The 22,126-nt window shown below is 43.1% G+C and overlaps 1 protein-coding gene across 8 annotated transcripts in view; it reads right to left on the bottom strand.

The window, feature by feature from the left end:
- Positions 1–2,064: 2,064 nt before the first annotated feature.
- MITF (melanocyte inducing transcription factor) overlaps positions 2,065–22,126 on the bottom strand; it is a 108,595-nt gene continuing 88,533 nt past the window's right edge. For 4 of the 8 annotated variants that reach the window (XM_074152389.1, XM_074152390.1, XM_074152395.1 and 1 more), the window contains 7 exons: positions 21,923–22,006; positions 20,442–20,537; positions 14,565–14,682; positions 11,401–11,457; positions 10,313–10,388; positions 8,766–8,913; positions 2,065–6,051 (listed from right to left, as the gene is read on the bottom strand). In XM_074152389.1, coding sequence (XP_074008490.1) covers positions 5,650–6,051; positions 8,766–8,913; positions 10,313–10,388; positions 11,401–11,457; positions 14,565–14,682; positions 20,442–20,537; positions 21,923–22,006 — 981 coding nt within the window. In that variant the 3' untranslated portion in view covers positions 2,065–5,649. Of the gene's footprint in view, positions 6,052–8,765; positions 8,914–10,312; positions 10,389–11,400; positions 11,476–14,564; positions 14,683–20,441; positions 20,538–21,922; positions 22,007–22,126 lie in introns of all 8 variants that reach the window. The other 4 variants (XM_074152388.1, XM_074152393.1, XM_074152392.1 and 1 more) reach the window with 3 other exon arrangements.

Consider the following 22,126-nt stretch of genomic DNA (forward strand, 5'->3'; position numbering starts at 1 on the left):
GATTTAATTCCTGCTTTTTCAAACGGAACTATTATCATTAGACCTAAAAATCTCTGCTTATTTTCTTATTACCTTTGACGACGCATTACTCCAGCGAGAGAAGTGGAGAGCCGTACGGGACCCAGCTGGGTTCTCCGCAGCGCAAGCTCTTCATGGGCTTGTTCGGACAAAACTACTTTAGTGGTCAGAGAAGAAGAAATTTGTGCACGTGCATTTAACCCGCGAGCCAGCGTCCTGGTAAGCCCTTAGTGATTTTTGTTAAGTCAGGGACGCTTTTACAAGCCATTCCCCTGCAACTTCAAGCAAGTGCATTTCAAAGGAGCTGTAGAAACAAGGAGTATGAGAGTCAGTGCCAGGACTGCCCCGGGGTGCGACAGCAAAAGGAGCAGAAGCTGCTGAACCCACAGAGGTGGCTCAATCACCACCTCCTTCCAGGCACCAGGAGCTGCCAAGCTCCCAGGTGCGTCTCCTCGGAGGGAAAGCAGGATGTGGTGACAGAGTCCTGCCGTGCCACCACACCACGTAGCCAAGCCCCACAGCATCCTGCAGCCCGGCCACAGGGCTCTCCAGCAAACCAGACCGCACCAGGCACTGGCAGTCTTATTTTTTAACATCCGCTTTCTTACCCTGCGGAGAGCTTTTCAGGCTTGCCCAAAGGAACCGAAAGACTTCTAAGCAGACCCGCTACCACCTCTTTGATGACACTCACCAAACAACTGCTTTACAGCCATTACCGCCACGATGGGTTTTCTTCCTGCTCCGCGTGGGCTCTGCAATCCAGCCGAAACCTGGAGCTGCTCCCACCGGCAGCAAGAAGCTCACCCCCCCCAAAACAGCACTAACCCAACTGACCACCAACAGGAAAACCAAAATACACCTAAAAACTCAAACCTAAAATTAGAAATTATATCCTAGGCTGCTGCTGAGGTCCCTGTTGCAGTACTACAACACCACACTCTAATACCGTGCTGAATTTCTAAAGAAACGGCATCACAAAGCCTGCTGGAAACACTCACGAGCTTCAACTCAAGTATCTTCTACAAAGAGGGAGCAGAGATTTTCTACTGTAGTCCCAGCAGGGTCAAGTAGCTTCGCCCAGCATTTTTTATTTGGTTGTTTTTTAAATTGATGCAGGACAGCGAGTCTTTTTTAACTGCAACCGGATTAAGTACTTCCTACTCCTAATAGGTATCGGATTTTCCAAACAGGCCAAATTTGAAACTTGTTGTTTGGATTTGGGGCTTAAAACCCCCGAGATAATTGGCATTAACCTCCACTGCTGCTGCAGCAACCTCCACAGAGACGTGAGGACTCCACGCCGAGAGCACAGTAAGCGACAGCCTGTCAGAGAACAAGACCAGAAGGGATGAAAGCAACAGAGAGACAGGGAAAAATAATGAAGATGAGAAGACAAAACAAGACCCCAGCTGGTTCCTACCCAGTGCCGCAGCTCCCAGCACAACCTGGGAGCGTGTCGGGCGAGTGGAGGGTTCAGAGGAGTGGCCCAGGGGTGGGCAGAGTGAGGACTGGGATATCTTCGTGTACAGGTCAGCTGCAGAAGATGGTGAGGTGCTTCTGTTGAGAACTTACGGGGGTAGTTGACCTTGCAGGAGTGACAGCAGGACAAAGAGGTACCCTGAGGGCTCACCGAGCCCATGCCTGACACAGGGCAGAGGGTGGGAGGCGGTGGGCAATGCAGCCGGGGGGCGATTTGGCAGAGAAGGGAGGCAAGAGCCTACGGGAGGGTAGACAGGGAACCACGTTTTTCCAAGTCCACCTGTTTTGTTCCTCATGCTGGACCATAAGCTTTGGGTCTGGCCACTTTGGAGTGTATTTGCAAAGCACAAGTGAGGCCTGATCTGCAGCTCCGTCCCCCCAGTGCTACCAGAATACAAACACAACTGGACAGCTCTGGTGCCACCAGGGTCGCTGATGACACCAGGTCAGGAACATGGACACCTCCATCGCCAAGTCACAGACACAGGAACGCTGCTGGGACTTCAAACGCACAGAAAAACAAGATCCACTGACACGGAAAACGAGTGGCTTACACAGACGTATGTGAAAAACCAAATGCTTTAATCCATCTATCAAGAACAACAGTTCAAATTATTTCATTGGATACATTAATATTGATCCATAATTTACAGTGCTATGGACCATACACAAATTATTGCTGCAGTCAACAGCAGATGAATATCAACATTACAGTACCAAGCATCATAGCAAGAGGCAGTAATTAATGTCACTTTTTCAAGAAATATAGGTATTTATACTATTATCAACATCAGCTTCCCCCCCAGTGCATTTTATGTCAAACAACATAAATGTAAGTGCATTATTTTGTGCTTTGTGCTTTCCTTAGGTACCTTCTTTTTGCTTTTACAGGTTGCAAGAGTTAAATATTGCTTTATAGGCCAAAAGCAGTAAGGAAGAACTTCATGGTACTCTGCACGTTCCTGCTTGTCGCAAGGCTTTGGCAAAGTGAGAACTGGTAGGCATCCCGTCCACCCGCTCGGGGAAGCCACCGCTGGCCCAGTGTCACACAGGACACTGTCAGACCGGGCAACCACTCCTGTCCATCCCACTCCACCTAGTTCATGCCAAACCCCGCCTATAATCGCTGTCTCTGTCATCGATCCCCTGTAAAACGTCACAGCCACACGTTCCACGATGGGCAAACAAGGCAAAGACATCTCCAGTCCGCACCCGCCTGGAGGTCCGTGTCTCCTGGAGGTGTCCCCACGGCAGCGTCAACATGCCTGTCCTCAGAGGGTGGGCAACCTCAGAGGAGGGCTGTAGCCAAAGGGAACAGGGGGTGAGGAGTGAGCCGGGCACAGCCGAGGTGTGTTACCCCACAGCCACACAACGGACGGGGAACACACATCGCAGCGACTTTTATCAAGAAATCCAGCTCTTGATACAACTAACTCATCTCCACACAGCATGTAGCCAAAAATCAGAAGTCACGGCTCTCAGCGAGTACCAGTGTTTCACATAAGCTTGAAAAAATATTTATATACCACAGTCTAGACTTCAATCTCTGGATGCCCAACGTGGGCATCAAACCAAGAGCTTTTTTCAATATATTCAGTGGTTTTCAGTTACTACACTCAAGCGTGCGCACCCTGATTTTGTACAATGCTGCAGAGCTGTCCCATTTTCACGGGGAAGGGTAACACAGCCCTGTGTTACAGCTACAAGCATTTTACAGCCCTGATTTTCGTTATCTATTACACCAAACGGCAGCACCAGAAGCCCGTACCCACCTCCTTGGCTCGGAGCTCCCTATGGCACAGCTGCCTTGCAGGGAACATCCCTGCTCGAGGACCACCACGGCTGCAGAGCATCCTGCAGGCTCCCGGGTCCTGCCCCGGGCCAGAGCTTCACCACCCTCGGAAAGACACATTCCCAACAGCCGTCTGGGGTGTGTGGGGGGGGAGAGGCATCATTATAATCTAACTCCAGCTCCTCCTTCAAAAAATAAAAATAATAAAAAAACCAACCCAGCTTACAACCCGGTGGTTGCATCGATGCTAACACAGAGCTCGCTGCTCAAGCGGAAAGGGAGACAGCTGGACACAGCCAGCAACAGCCACAGAAAGAGTGACACGAACACAGACCCCAAAGTACCGTGACAGCAAGTTGCGTCCCCACTGAGCCCCGCGCCACCAGCGGTGCCAGGCAGGGGACGCTTCAAGAACCCTTCCGTAGGGAAACACTGGGGTGGAAGCCACAGGCTACGGGAACTCCCCACATTGTCCTCAGCTGTCCCATCGCCACCCAATTCACATTTGATTTCTGAACACCAACTGCAGCGACCAAGGTTTCCTTATAAAGCCTGCCAAACTGGCACTCAAGTCACCAACCGTCTCGCTTCTCCCAGGTAATTTTCCAGTGTAGCACAAAGGAGAACGGGAAGCTCTTGTTTTCTAAACGTAGGCACCACGCTACGCTCCACCGTCCTATCAAGCATCACCCCGAAGCTCTCTCTCCTCTGCCACACTTCAGTCAGTGCTAGTCGAGGAAGACTACAACTAGAGTTTAAGGCACTTCATTCTGAACGAGCTGTAGGCTGCCACCGAGACATTCATCCCGTCCCTCTCCAGCTCCAACCACCAGACGTCGCCTCCGGGAAACACCTAGGCTTGATAATAATACAAGTAGAACTACCGTTATTGCATAGGACTACACTTGAGTAGATAATGCACCCAACTACTTTTACAACATTGTTGCATGTTAAAAATTAATAACGTTGTTATCAAGTAACAGTTATTTGCAGATACAGTAATTTACTCTTTTTTTTGTTTCTTTTTTTTTTTTCTTGTCAGCCCCAGTGCTGAAATAAAACACAAAATACTATAACGGGTATATTTAACTACATAGTTATGTTTCCAAGCATGTTACTACTTTTTTCTGTATCACTAAAAATAAATATATAAGTTCAGTTTCTCTACAGAGTTGTTTTATACCTAATCTAAATTTGTACTCTACCTTAAATGTGTTTAAAAACATTTTCAAAGTGAGACTGTAATATACAAAATATTCTCAAAATCTCTCTTAAAACACAGAACCCTGCATAAAAGCTTCCTTTCAAGTGTTTACAAAGAACGCGGAAAACTTCCAATGAGTTTTAAAAATGTCAAAAAATTGTTGCAATATTAAGAGGCAAAAATCTTACAAATGAAATACAAATATATTTAAAACAAAAAGTTGAGGATAACTAAGGAATCCATGCAAATCAAAATGTACTGTACAATGCAATTTAAAAAAAAATAAAGCCAATTAGATATGTACAACATAATGTGCCCAGCTGATAAAATATATTGATTTTTTTTTTTTTTGTCCAAAGTGTGAATACCAACTTACAGTGCTCCTGTTTGGATTACTGCTGGCAAAGCCATCACCGTGTGTTACAAAAACAAAATAAAAATCTAAGAGAAAAAACTCGAACCATGATCAAACGGAAAACCCCAAATCAGCTCAGAGTAAAACTAAAGGGCACTCTGAGAGAAGAGACTCCCATCTCCCTGAAGTTTTCAGCAACAGCATTTTATATCACAATCAACACAATCAGGGTGTCTTAACACTTCTCCTTTGTAGTTTGTGTTCTGGGTGGAGTAGGGTGGGAATTTTTCCCTAAACACTTGTAAAGACCAAGGTTTGAGGGACACTGTATCTTTAAGGCAGCACTATTCAATTAATACAATTACAAATTGGACTCGTTGTTGTTTCTTTACATTCTTTAACATTTACATTTTGTTTCCAAGTAAATAGGTTGCATTTACAATTCTATGATTCCCCCCCACCCTCCCCCCAGTAGAAACAGACTCTTCATTTGTAATTCTATTGCTTTGAGTAGATTTGACCAGTTCAAAGTTCTTGGCGAATCCAGTTCACAGATACTGTACATATGCTGTACAATATTTTGGAGGCATTGGTAGTTTTAAAATAGAATATACAAGTTTCTTCACAAAAATTCTAAAAAAAATCCTAGATATATATAATATATACACACACGCACACACACTGGGCTACTGATGAAGCACAAGGGGAAAAAAAATAAATCAAAAAATTCTACAAAAGGTAAATTATTTAATCTACTGATCAAGAAACAAAGCAGTTTATGAAAGGTGTGCCAGGTATATGCTAACAAGCGTGATCGGTGTCCTCCATGCTCACGCTGCTCCTCCTGCTACTCGTCTTCGAGGCACCGGGAGACACAGAGGAAAGTAGTGGGTCAGTTACTCCAACGGGGGAGAGGGTATCGTCCATCAAGATATCTTCCAGTTTGGATCCCATTTTTGCAGGAACGCTGTAAGTGCCGGTGGGTTCAGTCACGTTTCCGAGGTTGTCACTGAAGGTGATGGTACCATCAGTGAGATCGAGGGTGGTAGTGCAAGACAGGTCTGTGTGGTGCGGCATCATGTCTTGGTTGCAGTTGTCCAGCACAGGCTCTTGTTTGATGACCCTGTTGACCATATCAGGGGAGCAAAGGCCCGTAGACGGAACAAGGGACAGTCCGTGTGCCCGAGCTTGCATCTCAAGTTCCTGTAAAGGAGGATAAAGAACAAATTAATAAAGTCCGAAAGCAAAAATCTGTCATTTTACACTCATGTGTACTGTGACTTACAGTTTCCTTCTGTCGGACACAAACCATTTCCTCCCTTTTCAACAGCACCAAGTGGTTGCACCTTGTACGCTTCCACCCTGCAGGTTTTCACCTGAACATTAGTCACCTGAAGAGGCGGGTGACCACCACCACGCACAGGTCCTTCCCATTCCTCCTCAGAACCTACACCAGAGCCAAAACCCAGCACCCTGAAGAACAGACACGTTTCACCCTCGGGCTCCTTCTCAAACCAGTGCCACAGTAGGCAAGTGTGGCATCAGGTCAGGTGAGGAAAGCATTTAAAATTTGGAAAAAGAAGTGAAATAGCAGAAGCGTACACTTAGTACTTTTTAAAAAGTCATATGTGAAGGCATATCTTGTCTACATGATGCTTGTCATTTCCTGCTGAGACAGGGGAAGGGACTTTTCTCATTCTACAAGTCCGGTGGAGCTGGAAGTAAAGAGGTCAGCCAAAACCGAGGAGATTATTCCTGCACTGAAAAATTATAGGCAAGTCGTAGGAAGGCATTAGACTTCGCAGACAGCCAGGATTCTTCAAATCTTCATGAGAAGTTTAAACCCAACCTTCACATTTAATCATACAGATGCACTTGACTGAAGACAGATAATAGAAGAATTCACTTATATGCCCTTTTTCAAATGCAGCAGTAAGAGAGATGTTTTGCTTCTACTTATGCATTATATCAGGCAATCACAATCACTGCTGTGATTGTACCGTTTCTGGATATTCATATGACTGAGGCTGATTAATAGCCTTTTCTTCATTTTCAGGTTAAGACAACAAGCTTGTAATGGCACTCTGCAGGATCAACAGAAGGTGGAAGAAGGAAGCACATCTTCCATCCACTAACGTGCCAAAATCAGGAGTCCCTTATTCTGTGTTTAATCAGAATCAACACAAAGAGGGAAAATACAGACTTCAGGTTATTTGCTGCCAGATGTATTGCCCATTATTCAAGGGTCTGGTTTTTATGTTTATTTGATTGAAGGAGCCAGAGCAGGCAGCTAATGCAAAGGAAGATGAAAGATGCTTAAAAAGTGATCTGACTTAGCTTTGAAATACCACTGCTTGATGTTGCTCTGCAGAAGGAAGGGTTGCGTGTCTTTATCGTCTCACTCTAGCAAACAGATTGCTCAACGAAGTACAGAAACTACGCTGAAGCTCACCCCAGCCTGTTCTATTTTAAAGCTGTTTACTGCCACACTTGACTCTCAGGTATTTCTAGCTTCATTATCTCCTTTGTGGATTAGCCGTGGTGGGGGTCAGGGGTCTCCTGACGTGGCTTGGCACGCTGCAGCCTGCATGCAGAGCTCAGCTGGTCGCACTGCAAGTGAGCAGCAACAGGAGAATCTCTGGGACATCCCTGTCTCTGTGTTATGTGCTCTTATACCCAATCCTAGATATACTTCTTTAATTACCCCTTCGCAGAGAGGGGTGGGTATCTAGCTACCTTTGCCCACCTGGAGAACAGAGCTGACAATAAAAGCTGTGTAGGCTGCAGGGGGAAGGTGGCCTTTCCAGCCTGAGGTGAAGGCAAAGGAATTAGAGAAGCAGAGTTCTCGCCCCTAAATCTCTGTGTAATACAGGCTGTGGGTACCTGGGCAACAGCCCATGGAGAAACTATATTCATGCCACCTACTGCTTTTCAGTGTTGAGAACTGATTTACAGTCCTACAGACTTCAAGGAACAAGGAAGATAACCAACCACAGCTCCTCAGACAGAAAAAAAGCAGCTCAACATCCATAGCTCTTGGCTGTCTTGTTGCAAAAAACTCTAGGAGCCCTCACATTAAGGTGTGTTTCGCTGCAACTGCTCTCGGACAAGCCAGGGCAGCCTCAACATTAAGTACAGCTGCCAGTCCCCAGGGTACCTATGGGGGACTCAAGAGACAGTGCTGCAGTGTCTGTCACCAATACTGCCCTCCCTGCACATTTTGGCCTGTGAGCAGTGTTTACCCTCCGCCGGAAAGCAGATGACAGATTCCTGCAGAGCATCAGGGAGAGGCTGATCGAGAGAAGAAATGAGAGATCAGATGTAGAAGACTGCAATTTGTAGAGCTCCTCTGACAGACAATGCCTAGATTGGTCCCTACACAATTTAGGAAACCCACAAGCAACACAAAAAGATTTCATTCATTCGCCCAAAATCGCTTCAGAAGAAAAGAAAACAATCACTAAAGCTACAGGTCAAAAAAACTCCCCAAACAAGACAGCTAAAGTGAACATACTCCCAAATGGATGACATGAATTTCATCACTATCAACAAACAGATGATATATGGAGTCCCAATTCCTTAGATGTGGCACCCAGAAAAACCATATAAATCCTTTTTATAGTATGGTTCGCAACTTATGTTGGCCATGGTACAAAATGGAACAAAAATAGACCAGCTTTACTAGAGTGTTGGGGTTTTATTTTACCTTTTTTTTTTTAAAAAAAACCACAAACAACTAATATATCCTGGTGGGGTTTTTGTCTAGAAAAATCTCTGCAGACATCTCAGCCTTGGTCATCATTAATTAAAATGGGGGTTCCTTGTAACCCACATTCCTACAAACAAGCCTCAGGTACCATTATTCGCAGTCACACACTGCAACATCAAGAGCATTTCCATCTTATTTGTCAGCAAACCTGTATTCTGAGCAGCAGGTGCCTGTTGGCATGTTCCAATTTCTTCTGTCTGTTCTCAAGCTCCTTCGTGCGCTGCTGTTCTCTTTGCAGCTTACGGATGTAGTCCACTGATGCTTTTAGAATAGTTCCCTTATTCCAGCGCATATCCCTTTGAAATCAATAAAAAAAAGGAAGAGTTAAGGCTCTCAGAGAGGCTCTATTTTATAGTCATTACCTTCACATCGGCAGCTATGATTACACATCATATATTCATAACACCTGGCTAATATTTATTCCAAGTTTATGAATGCAAAAGGCATTTGAGATGCACTAGAGGGGGCCAGAGCACAGCTATTAGGAAGCAGACTGCAGCCAGCACCGGCCCAGCCGACGGGCACAGAGCCCAGGCTCACCCCGGAGCCCCCCTGGCACCAACCCCCTGCCTCCTACACAGTCTGAGACCAGCGCCGAAGACCAGGGGGCTCCTTTTGTTGCCTTATGGCAAAGCTGCAAGACAACAACAAAGAAAAACCCCACAAGACATTTCTCAAGCCAGGCTTGCTGTCTGCATGACGCTCGATTCCTGTCGGGGAATTAAAATGACCATATGTAAGGACTGTATATGACCTGGTGCTTCTGCGGGAGAATGACCTGAAGTCTTTTAGCCCCCAAGAAGCCACAAGCAATAGTCCTCTTGGTGGCACTGCATCACAGCTATGTTATGGCAGGAAGAGAAGAGCCCAATAGAGCACCATATTCAGGTGCTTTTTAAATTCTGCCTGAAATACAAATACCCCATTGCAGCCGAGGGGTGATGGTTCTCCAGCCAGGGGGGACATGGCCCCCATATTGCCTCTCCCACTTTATTCCTCCCACACTTGATTTAGAGAGAGAGGCTGCCTGCATCGTCTTCTCCTCCACAACATCTTAGTTTAAATACAAAAAAAGTTTACTGCAGACTATCAGACCAAAGATCCACCTGTCCTCTAGGTTGATACCATGCAATATTGCCTTGCTTGCCTTAGGGGAAGCGAAAGAGCCTCTCTGAAGAGTAGCCATGAGTTGCTCCATGAGGAACTGCCTTAAAACAGTGGAAACTCTCCCCAAAAGCCTCACAGGGCATTGATTCAGATTTAAGTGAGACTTTCAAGTTTTAGAGCAAGGGGGTGTTCCTTGCTATTGAAGTAGCATTGGGTAAAGTTAAAACAAGTTAGTAACAGTGAAATTACCTAAAAACTACTGGGAAACTAGCACAAACATTGGCAAATTATCAGTGACCAGGTACACAGACAGGCTCTATATTTTTCGTTTTTCTTAGCGGGAAGGGGAACATGATGGTTTCCCAGAGGATCTACCCTCCATTTTCAAAGAAAGAGGGATTGGTTCTGTCCTGCTGAGCTATGGCATTTAATAAATTAAAAGAATCACTTAGCAAGACAAGCAGTGAGGCAGCCAGGCAAGCAGCGAGACGAGACTAAGGTTTCACATCCTGACAACTCAGCCCTTAAGCTTTTTTTCTTGCTTTTAACACCTCCCTCCCACAGTCTCCTTGGGCACATTATACTTACGGGTCATTTGACTTGGGTATCAAAGTGCCTAGTTCTTTTATACGGTCATTAATATTAAATCTTCTTCTTCGTTCAACTTTAGGAAAAACAGCACAAATGTTAGAAGTAATATTCACACTTAATTACAACATAGAAAGTTTCATCAAAGATTTCTTTAAGGGATTTTGAAATGCTCGCATGAAACTTAAAATCCAGTGACAGAGTCATTTATTTTGCTCTCCTACACATGGACACACGACAACTGTAAAAATGTGGGACTGCTGAAGGGGCAGAGCTGAGACTCTAAAAACCAGGACGGCTGTGTTAGCTTAGGACTCGACTGAGAAGCAAACGTTTTCTTAGTGAAAAAACATTACACACAAATTCAGAGACAAAAAAGTAGATGCTCAAGGAAATCCTAAAGCAGGAAAAGGGACAAAAATGTATAGTCTCTTTTTTAAAGTACTCTTCCAGAGGCAGCATTTTGAGGATCCAGAAGTCAAACTTAAATACCAATTTTTTTGCATTAGCTTTTCACGCTATAGAAAAGGCTTTTGAACGGCTCAAGGCATGAAACAGTTCCTTTTTTCTAGTAATACAAAGTATAAAAGGACAACTTAAGGATCCTTTAAGTCATAAGACGCTCATTATTTTAAAGTGGTTTTTTTCCAACTTGGAAATACGTGTTCCCTTCAAAAATGGAATTTTTACAAAATCGGCACACTGAGGACACACACTGATGTTTAAAGTCACAAATTGACCACATATATGATTTTAGATTAATTAAAAATAAAAAAGCCAAAATTGTGCACGGTGGATTTGTTGAAAGTATCTGGAACAAATGTTATTCCCAGTAATTCCATTGATAACAACCACCCGTTCACTTGGTTTATTGAAAAAAATAATTAAAAAAAAATAGAGTTTAAAATTCAATAGCAGTTTTAAGCACACATATTACAAGAATTCGAGATATTTGATCTATAACATAATGAACTGGTACTATATACTACAGGCAGTGTTTCATTCACACTTAAAACATCATTATTCAAACACTTAACATCTAAAATCATTACTAGAATTAGTGCTAAATGCGAAGAACCAAAACTTACTCAAGTTGTGATTGTCTTTTTTTTGCCTCTCCTTAGCCAACGCTCTCGCTTCTGACTCTGTAGGAAAAATACATGCTGCGCATGTGAATGAAGTAATTAGAATCGAAGGAATTCAAACACAACATTTCAGTCTGTGGAACATTTGCACAGGGAGCCTGATCGACATTTGTCAAACCAATTATTACAGCCATTCCAAGGGGAAAGAAGGGCCTGTACAATAAGCTGTGATTGCCAAAACACAAGGCTGGTGTTGAACTTCAACCCTGCAGAGCATTTCTTCCCACACTTCCCATCCTGACTTCCGTGACGAGAACCTTTCCCACGGAGGCCCTGACTCAGCAAGGTATTTGAGGACAACAAACTGCATTGCTACCTGCGCAGGATGTGAAGCAGTCAGGAGTCAGAGGCTCCACTCACCGGAATGAAGGCTACCTCCTTTTGTGGCACGTGCAAGCACATCACCACAAGATTCAAGGAATAACTTAAGCCACCTATTAAAAATACTGTATTTTTCCAGCTACACTAACTGTTCTCATTACATGAAAAAAAGATGAAAAATTCAACACCTTTACTAGCAATATTACTAGAAGACAATGGTCCTTGTTTCAGGAAAAGCAAAAGGAAAAACGACAACCATGCTGCATATCACATTAGTTGTCTTCTCCGAACTGTTCTTAACCTTGCTCTACACGTTTACTATTGGGCTTCAGCATGCAATAGTTAGGCAAAAGCAAAACTAAATCTGTTATTTTCAGTTCTCATTTGATCTTATGTTTCTCAAGCAATTTTAATTACTTTTTGTTTGCTCTATGCCTTTTAGTTTTTAAAAAGGGTGACACCATTAATCCTTGCCCTGTTGCATCTAGATCTCAAAACCAGCAAGCGTTATTTAGTTTAGCAGTGAGTCAGTGAGGACAAGTGAACACGTGATTTATTATCCCACAGTCCAGTATGGAAACAAAGCCCCTCGCTCATTCCAACAAGTTTCTTTCATGAGTTCTGTTTTTATGGAATATGGATGATGTTCCACCCATTCCAAAATAACAGGTGATAAGGGTTTCCCCTGGAGTACTGGAAGTTGATTACTTCTCTACTTAGAATACAGAGCTACCCCAGTATTAGATGCAGTATAACAAGACATCACCTTCCACACTAGGCTCCCAAAGGATCCCCCCAATAAAGCTTGAAAGAACATTGCATGTCTCAATGAAATTTGGGCTTAATCTGGCACTGCCTTATCAAACAGATATGAGGTTTCCAAGGCTAAAACCTATGGAAACTGGACTCCTGGGTGAGCAGGATTTCCATTAAATGCTTCAGTAACTACAGAACCATCATCAACATCAGCCGCTTGGATAATAGATTAGACTTTTCTTGGTTCTTCAAAATTTTGGTATTTATACAGTAGGATGGATAAAGGTTTCTGACAAATGCTAGATTTAAATATTGCAAGCTCTGTCCAGCCTAGTTCCAACACCAAAATCAGGTAATGGAGAAAAAGGACTCCTGCCTGCTATAATATGCTGATTTTAAAATCACTGGCTGTCAGAAAGCACCACCAATAGTGCTTTCTGCAAAAAGGCTTGGCCAGATCAATGTCAGAGTGACTGCTGTTAAATTTGAGTTTAATTCCTCAGCCTCTCCTAAATTAAATGCAGTCTGCTAGCATGTATTTTGAACAGAAAAAGCACTCATCTAAATTGTTTCTGTGTACAGGTGAATGTAGCATATAGACATTTAACTTAGTTCAGGTCTATTTTGACATACGGAGGACTTCCCTAAGACCACTTCACTCACTAATTTCCCCTCTCTTTCTGCTGCCTTTGCCTGGTCTTACATGTCTGCAGTGAATCCACCAGCCTGGACACCTGACAAGTTGGATGTGTAGTTTGCAGTCTACAACCACGTTTAACTTTCTATAATTGCGACAATGAAACTGTCTGTAACGCAGGACTTTGCTAAGAAGAGGGTGGGAGAGAATGGAAACAACTCATAGTTCCATCACCGTACAAGCTTTTCTTTTTCTAGCAGCCACAAGTCATTGAGCAGTTCGTATGTCTTCATTTGATACTGAACTCAAATTTTGTGTATTCATGTAAATGCAAATATCTGCCAGCTCAGAGACGTGGCATTTCCTCCCGAGAAGCTGACTCCTGGGCTATTAAAACTGCTCTACTTAAACTAATTCCTGCCCAGAACCTGCTTTGCAACTGAGTCAGCCTGTGAGTTTTCACAACAGAAACCCAGAAAGACGACAGACAAGAAAGAAACTATGCCCCTACCATACTGCATACAGAATGACTCCCTGTTGGGCTTAAGAACAGCCATTTCTGGGTATGAAGATGATTTTATCATCAGTTCCAGAATGGATCTACATTTGTTCCTCCTGGGGTCAAGCCTGCCTTGTATACTGTACCCTACGCGTGGTTTTGTCCTTTCAAGTGAAGCAAAAGAGCAAAAATAATGCATGCTTGAGAATATGAAATTAATTCTTCCTTCAAATTTCTTCCTTCAAATTATTTAGCTTCTGTACAAATGCACTTTATAGAGAGAGGCTTTTAATGTCCCCCTTCCCTCCCCCTGCCTCCCACGGCTTATTCAGAGCATTGCTGGGAGAACCAACAAGAAGTTCACAGGATACTTCATTTTCATCTTAAATTAAGAGATGTATATTCTCTCTTGAGTGCCTAATTTTACATTTTATAAGATCTAGGTGTCCAGATTTCATATTACCACAGGCTATGCCCCCCTCTACTAAAGTAAAGCCTCAACATGTAGCATTCCTCAACATGAATCCCACGGAGACTCCAAATGTGAAGTTGTTAAAATTTAGTGTTGATAAAGCAAACAATAAGCCCAAACTAGAGAACAGCTCTGCAAGAGATGCACGGAAACTTCCCGTGACACAAGGTTTTCAATGTGCAGATTTCACTATAACAACTAGGGACTTTATCTTAATTTGTCACAGTGAACACGCACATGCCCACACATGAACACAACTCCATCACAGGCTAATACGTCTGCTAAAAAAAAAAAATAAATAATGGTTTTCAAAGCCAAAAGTCATCCAAATATTCTTTCTCATAACAGAAATTATGTCCAATATCACCTGAATTCAAAACAATTATACTATTGCTCCAAGGTGGTATTATAGACATATTTACCTGTGAGCTCCCTTTTTATATTAGGAAGATTGGCTGGACATGAGTTGCTGATGTTTAGTCCCGGAGGAGGCATGCTTTGGTTGCCATAAAGGTCAATCAAATTGCCAGACACAGGCAACTGGAAAAGATAAACAAGGAAAAGGATCATTTGTTTTGCCCTTATAAAAGGCTTGGTACAGAAAAACAGAGGTAGGATCTGCTAAGAAATCTGTGCTCTTTTCCATGTGCAAACAGAGCGTGCAATAAGGTCAGCAAAAGTCACAGATATGTAGGGGCTTGAGGAATAGAACACCTACAGTGGGAAAATTCTGTCTTCTCTCCTCAAGAACACATGGACAGAAAATATGTAGAAGAGGTAACATGCTGACAATATTGCTCTAATGTTCCTCCTTATTTTTCAGTGAAACTATTATGTCTGTACCCCCATCACTTCTCTTACTCAAAATATCCGAAAGAACCTACTAAACGCTCCTGGAGGAAGCCCTCATTTTTCCAGGAATATGTGAGTGAAAGTACTTCACAAGTTGTCACATGCTTGAGGGAGAACACTGTATTAATCAATCACATTTTTCATGTGATTTAAAAGCTACCTACACAGAAAACATTTCAGTTTACTTTAACTTACGTAATAAGAACACACACCAGGAGGAGGAAGATTATTTTGACATGAAGTTTCCTCAACTACTTGTTCATTCTGCTGTTCTTATTTAGGCATGTTTAAGCAAAGACATTTATACAGAAATAGGATAGCATTTCAACAAGACTTATCAAAGCTATCCCTTTAAATTAAAACGTATTTAAAGAAGCTTTTCCTGAGTGGATTATTTTACCCATCTCTTTTTTGTTTTCGAACTAGATTTTGAAAAGACAGGTGTAAACCACTTTGATATCTTATCTGAGTAGCAGTACTTCTTATCCTTGTTGCTGCAAAGAAAACCAACCCCCCCCAAGACACTGATCCTGCAGAGATTAGAATATTAACTTTACACCCATGTAAACAATGCTGTTGAATACAATGGAGTGAGTCACAGCCTGGACTATTAAAACTCCTACTGATGGTCCTCACCACACTGAGAGCTAAGAAAATTTCTCTGCCATCTGGAGCCACCATAAGAAGCAAAGTTGATGTGCATCCCTTAAAGTACCACCAGCTAGAAGCCATGCTAATACTGGTCCTGAACACACAGTGGCCAACAACAAAAACTGCGTCCCATGACTCAGTCTTTAAGAGACAGAGAAAAAAACGTAACTGAATTCTCCCCAAGATCCAGCCTCGCTCTCCCCTTAGCTCTTGAATGTAATAAGAAAAAAAAAAAAAAAGAAGAAAAGAGAAAAAGGAACATCTACAATAAATCTAAGGTCACAGCTGTCCATCACAGACCATGGTCCAAGTTGTGACGTATCCGCATTAATGTCAGGGTGACCACTCCCTCTCTCTGCTCTACAAGGCTGATCCTTGTATCTTTTGGCCCCTCAAACGCATCCATGACGCGGGCACAGCAACAGCGTCACACACCCTTCTGACTTGGATGCGCTTCTTCTATTCATGCTCCGAAGCATGGAGGGAGCACAAAGAACTTGTTTGTGGCCCAGGGACTTGAAGTTCAGAACCAGACATGTGAAACCTAATGAGGAATTTTGGGGGAGGGGGGATAAATAAATAAATAAATAATATTTTTTCCACCCCAGAAATCTAGAATCTAGAGGAATCTAGCATCTCGGAGCCTGGGTAAAGCAGCTGGGTTATAATTAAACATAGAGAATAGTCAAGGCCACCAAGATGCTTTACTTAAATACAAGATGGACCCTGCTTGTTACAACAGGTTTGTGATTTTTTTTTTTTTTCCTCCAAAGTTGTCAACACCATGCCTGATTTCCACGCAAATACACAGGGTTTGTGCCAGCAATCACCACAAAAGGGAACATAAGGCAGGCAGCAGCTGCTGGATGTGCCCACTGAAGTCCTGCAGAAACTGCAAGCATCAGAGGAACCAGCCCAAGAGCTGTGGAACAACCAGAGCACCAGCGCTGCGCTGCTGATGCAGCACGAGCTAAAAAACCGCAGATGAAGGGAGTTAATTCGCACAGCTGGAAAACATTGCAGGTCTGCATACACACACAAATGCTTATCAAGGAAATTCACATTAGAGGTAGATGTCAACAATCTCAGTTTAAATCAGTGATCCATAAGCAAAGAGACTGATTGGCTTCTTTCAACTTCATACAATCCCTTTCATCTGAAAAATATAAAGCATATACAACACTTCAACTCATCTCACATGGCTAAAATACCTGTAGTTAAGTTAAAGCTGAGGCACATCCTCTGTTCCCAACTCTACTGCAGGTCCCAGAGGAATAAAAATTAGTTGACTTGTAAGGTAAGACCAACAGTTATTAGTGCAGAGTTCAGGGAACTGCAGAGGAGAGGACTCCTGTGCTGGGGGCATTGGGTTGAGATGGACAAGTTGCCAGCACTGTGAGCACACAAGAGCAGTCACTAGGCTGAAATGGGGCCAAAAAAACCCCCCAAAAAACAAACAAACAAACAAAAAAAACCCCCACCAAACTGAAGAGGCTTATAGTGGACACAATGCAGCAACACCTGGCATTTATTTCAAATGCCTCCTATTGGGATAAACTGGACAAAATTAAACATGCCAAGTTACCACTAAACCATGTCCCTCAGCACTAAATCTACATGCCTTTTAAATACCTCAACCACCCACCTCCCTGTTCATCCCTTTCTCCAAGCACAAAGCAACAGCAAAATGGTGAAAACCGCCACAGCCATTTCAAGGGAAGATGCGAGTCTCAAAACTGAGAAAGACATGGAATTTGATGTCCTTTTTCTGGTGCTAAGGAGGTTCCCTCCCCACCTTCACCAAACTCTAGCATCTTTCCAACTTAAATACGCTTCCCTTAAGGCTTCATTAGCCACTTCTGGCTAAGAAGAAATTTAAATAAAGCATCATTCAGATCATCCAATCTTTACTCTCCCAAAACATATAGGAAGGAAGAGTGGCTTATGCTGAGCTTAGCTTGTTATCTTCATCGAAACAGCATGGTCTAAAAAGCCCTTATTTGTGGGATTTCATATTTCTAGGCCTTGGCTTCACAAGGTGCACAAACAAATTACTGCTTTTATATAACATAAATTTCAAACACGGTAATTATTACTACAGACTCACCATAGTTTACATTCAGGGAAGTCTGAGGCTTTCCTTTCTCCTCCACTACTCTAACAAAACAAGCACGCACATTCAGCTCATTCGGGCCCTATATAGATCATTGAGACATCAGCTCTGTGATCAAGAGGGCTGTTTCTAAGGTATCAGTACAGAATCACAGAATAATAGGGGGTTCAAAGGGACCTCTAGAGATCATCTAGTCCAACCCCCCTGGAGTTGGACTCCCCCTGGAGTACACACTGGAGGGACTCCATTCCTTGGCTCGTGCAGCCTATTTGTGTTGTCCCCTTACCTACCAGCACACACTCAGTGACAGTCCCTGCAATAAGACTCCTCTCTACTCCTGGAGTTCAACTTCCACAGGAAAGTCACACCGAGAAGTGGAGCGGCTTGTACTCACACAGCTTTCCATGTCAGACTCCTGCTGGAAATTGTTTAGTTGGATGAATTAGTTGTCATCTCAACTTGGCATATGAGTACTTTACACAGTACCCAGCAATTCAACTACTAGCTCATATCTACGCAGAAAACCTTCTTGGCAAACTAGTGACCAGCTTCTGATACCTTTCACCACAGAAGCAAAGCCAGTTAACTTGTGACCCAATACCAAAGTTTACAAACATTTCCAAAAGCCATTGATTGCAATCAGCCCTTTTCAATTAAGAGGTACTTGGAGACTTCCCTTAGCTCACTCTTACACAGAAATCTCTGATTTTGCTTATCAACTATGTACTGTTACCAAATGTAACAAACTGGTCCTTGTGTTCTTTGTTGGTTATGGAACAATAGCAGCCTTTGTCATAGTTTCAGCACAGCTATTTATAGGTTGTGTCTCTTCAGAGACCATTTCCTCTCTTAATTTCTTCTACCTCTACTTAGCTCAGTCTACAGACATTAATTGCTTATTAGTAAAACGCTGGGTGTTTTAAGAGCTAAATCCTGTTCCAAAAGAAAAGTGTCTCTTAGATCAGGCTCATTTTTTCCTCCAGACCAATTGTTGGGAAACATGGTTCAACTTCCATCTCTTCAGGATTTGTACCAGGTTAATTCAGAGACTGAAATATGCTTTTTGCCTCCAGCACTTTAAACGTATTAGTAAAGAATTCTTAAGTCTACTATTTCGTATCCTTATTTTACAGACTTCACCACATACAGTCGGCAATTTTTGAAATTTCCAAATGTGGATCAGGCAGTCTTTACAAGGCTTGTTGTCACACAGCAAGCAGGAGGGATGCAGACTACCCTAAGTATTGATTATAGGGACTTGAACCAAAAGAACGCACAGTATCATTATATGCAGGCAAGAGCCACTGCTGGGGTCCCTGTGAAACAAGAAAGGAAGAAAAGCACAAGGAAATCCAAGTCCTCTCAAATTTAACGGGTCCCAATCCAATGGAACTTCAGAGAAAGGACTCCAGAAGAACCTGAAGCCTCAGTAAAAAAACATAAAAAAGGAGTAGCTATCTTGATGACTGTCTTTTCACGGGTTTTTAAGTTTTCCTCCCAAACTCCAGGATAGATGCACTTTTCAAGTCATCTTAGATGAAAGGAAAATTCATTCTTTCCGGTAGGACTCTGCAATTATTTCTCTGTCTACTCAAAGGGCACTATTTAGCCAAGGCTGGTGGCGGGCCGTTTCCTGGGGCAGGCACCATGTCTCCAAGAAGGCTGTGGGAATCTGTGGGAGCATTAGGACTAGGCTAACATGACATCAGACGAGCACTGTCAGCAAATGTAAACCTATGCTACAAAATCGATGCTATGTGGTAAGCTGTAAATTTTGGCACTAGATGAAAAAGAAAGAGATGCCAGCCCTGGCAGACATCTACTCAGCCAGATCTAACAGCACTTAAGCCAAAGGCAAAAAATTCACTGGAGCTACCCTCCACAAAAGATCAAAATAAGATTATGCCAGAAGTACGATTACATTAATGCTTGCAGCAATGTGAACCAGCAGAAACAGCAACTCGGAGGTAACCTGCGCCTTCCCTTGCTCACCGGCTTTCACACCTCTGTGGTCTTGTCTTTTGTCGCGGGTTTCCTACGTCCCCCCTTCCCCCATTCAGTTTTTAAGCTACTTTATTCCTTCCCATTTTGTTTGTTTTGAAAGTTGGTTTTTAAAATTTTTTTCATCCCCTAAATTTTGTAACATCTTTGCTGTCACCTAGCTAGAGACCTCTCTCCAATTGAAATCAGGTTAAGCTAAAGCTATGGTGTTAGAGCTAACGGTGACACTGGAGCGTCTCTGGACAGGGATGCTAACACACGCTTAAGTGTGGTGTACCATTTCTTACTTGAACACCAGAAGATACAGGAACCCAAGGAGCCGAAGGTTCCTTCTAGGCTTTCTAAAGCCAAGTGTAACGTCCATGGTGATCTTTAATATTGAATGTTACGAGCTCACTTCTGTTAGTTCAGTTTACTCCTCATGGACTAACCTGACTTTGAAGTAAGAAAAGTAAAATTGTGCTTTGTATTGCCTTGACCCGGCTCCAGCTTGTGTTTTTAAATTCACATTTTTCATTGCAACTGTATACCTTAAGTTCTTTGAAGAGAAACTAATTGCAGTCTATGGGACAACACAATAACTACTTAATTGCTTGGAAAAAAGTCATGCTTCAGTTTTGCTTTCTCTCAAGGAAAGACAATTAGACTTAACAGGGAAACCAGGAGGAAAGGACCGTTGTACCGTATTTGCCATTTGCAGGGCTGGATCCATCAAGCCAAGGATTTCTTCATTGTAACTTGACTCCAGACTTATTATGTCATCGATCACATCATCCATCTGCAGCAGAAAAGGTGGACAAAGAAAAAAGACAAAACAGTTATCCAAACCACTAGGATACAGCAGCCTGACAAAGCACTTCAGCCACACAGCGGCTCTCTGTGACATGGCCCAAGCAGAGGTGCCCGTGCAGTTCTGCCACGCTCCAGATCCAGCCCCTCGGCCATGACTCCTCCTGCTCAGCCAGGACAGTCAGGTCATGACAAAGCTGAGGCTTCATGGTCCGACCCTCTCTTCCCACCAGCAGTTACCCTGCACTCCCTGCCCTCGGACACACTGCTTCTCCCAGGAACAGCCGAGGAGAGGGCTCCCCGTAGAACGAGCTACACTAACGATGTGAATCTCTCCCCCTGTGCAGCACTGCCTGCCTACCCGCCACCTCTTTCCTACAGTTTTGGGGTCAAAACCTGTGTACAGACAGCAATATCCAAGCCCCAAGACCTGCAGGGGAAGGAGAGGGAACAAAGGCTGGCTGCTGGGTGAGACACTGCCCACCCTCAACAACAGAATCCATTGGATTCACAACCCCCATACACCCTTCCCAGGAAACACCACCCAAGAGCAACTCGGAGATGATTTTAGGTGGTACAAGCCATCCTCTTTCTGGGGCTGGGCTGGAAGGTGCCTCCATAAGCTCCTGCGTGGTCAGGAGAAACAGAGCCCTCCAAAGCACCCGTGCAGGTACTTCAAACTCTCCTGCAGGATTGATTATTTCATTTTTGCTCACTATAAAAAAAGAGCTTAAATGACAGTCATCTACAAAACCAATGCATAAAGTTGATGGTAGAAATAGTAGTATAGGGGATTTTTGTATCAGATCAAGAAAGTGTGATCAGAAAGAATTATGTTGACTGGAAGTGAGGGCAAGAAAGGAAGCAACAGTTACAGCCCATATTTGAAATCTTGCTACTAGAAATAAAAAACCCTTAAAACTAAAACAAAAAGTGATAATAATAAAAAAGGATGACTACTGAGGACGAATTACCATGAATGGATTAAAGCCTTCTCATATCATTTTTTTAAATGCAAATGTGACCCACATAGAAATGTGGTCGTAGAAACTATCAGGACAAGAACACATACATGCAGTCTTGGGAAAACCTACATTAGAAAGATTTCCTGAAGTGAGACCTTAAAGCACAGTTAACATGTTCTTCCGCTATAGAGTTACAGGGCTAGAAAAGCACTAGCCATCTTGGGGTGTTTTAATGCACTTTTGACATCAGTACTAACTAATAAACAATGTTGTTGTTTTGTTCCTAAAATACATCTTACATTCAACTTCTTAAAGACAGTATGGGGCAAGTTTATTCTTCAACATAACTTCAAAGAAACATGCTCATTAGAAAGGGGACCTGTGCTCCAGCTCCTGTGTCATCCAGTACCTGCATGCATGATGCTCGTGAGTGTGTATTCAGAGCCGGGCACTCACTCTCAACCCTGCTTTGCTCTTCAAATTTATAAAATCCCTGCAGAAATAAAAAGGAAAAAAAAAAAAAGAAAAAAAAAAAGAAAAAGAAAAAGCAAAGCATGGATCTGAGTTCATGGCACAGTCTCAGCCCAAAAAGAGCACAATTTAAACAGTGTCA

The sequence above is a fragment of the Numenius arquata genome, chromosome 8 (assembly GCF_964106895.1).
Source record: "Numenius arquata chromosome 8, bNumArq3.hap1.1, whole genome shotgun sequence".
In the NCBI taxonomy this organism is placed as follows: domain Eukaryota; kingdom Metazoa; phylum Chordata; class Aves; order Charadriiformes; family Scolopacidae; genus Numenius; species Numenius arquata.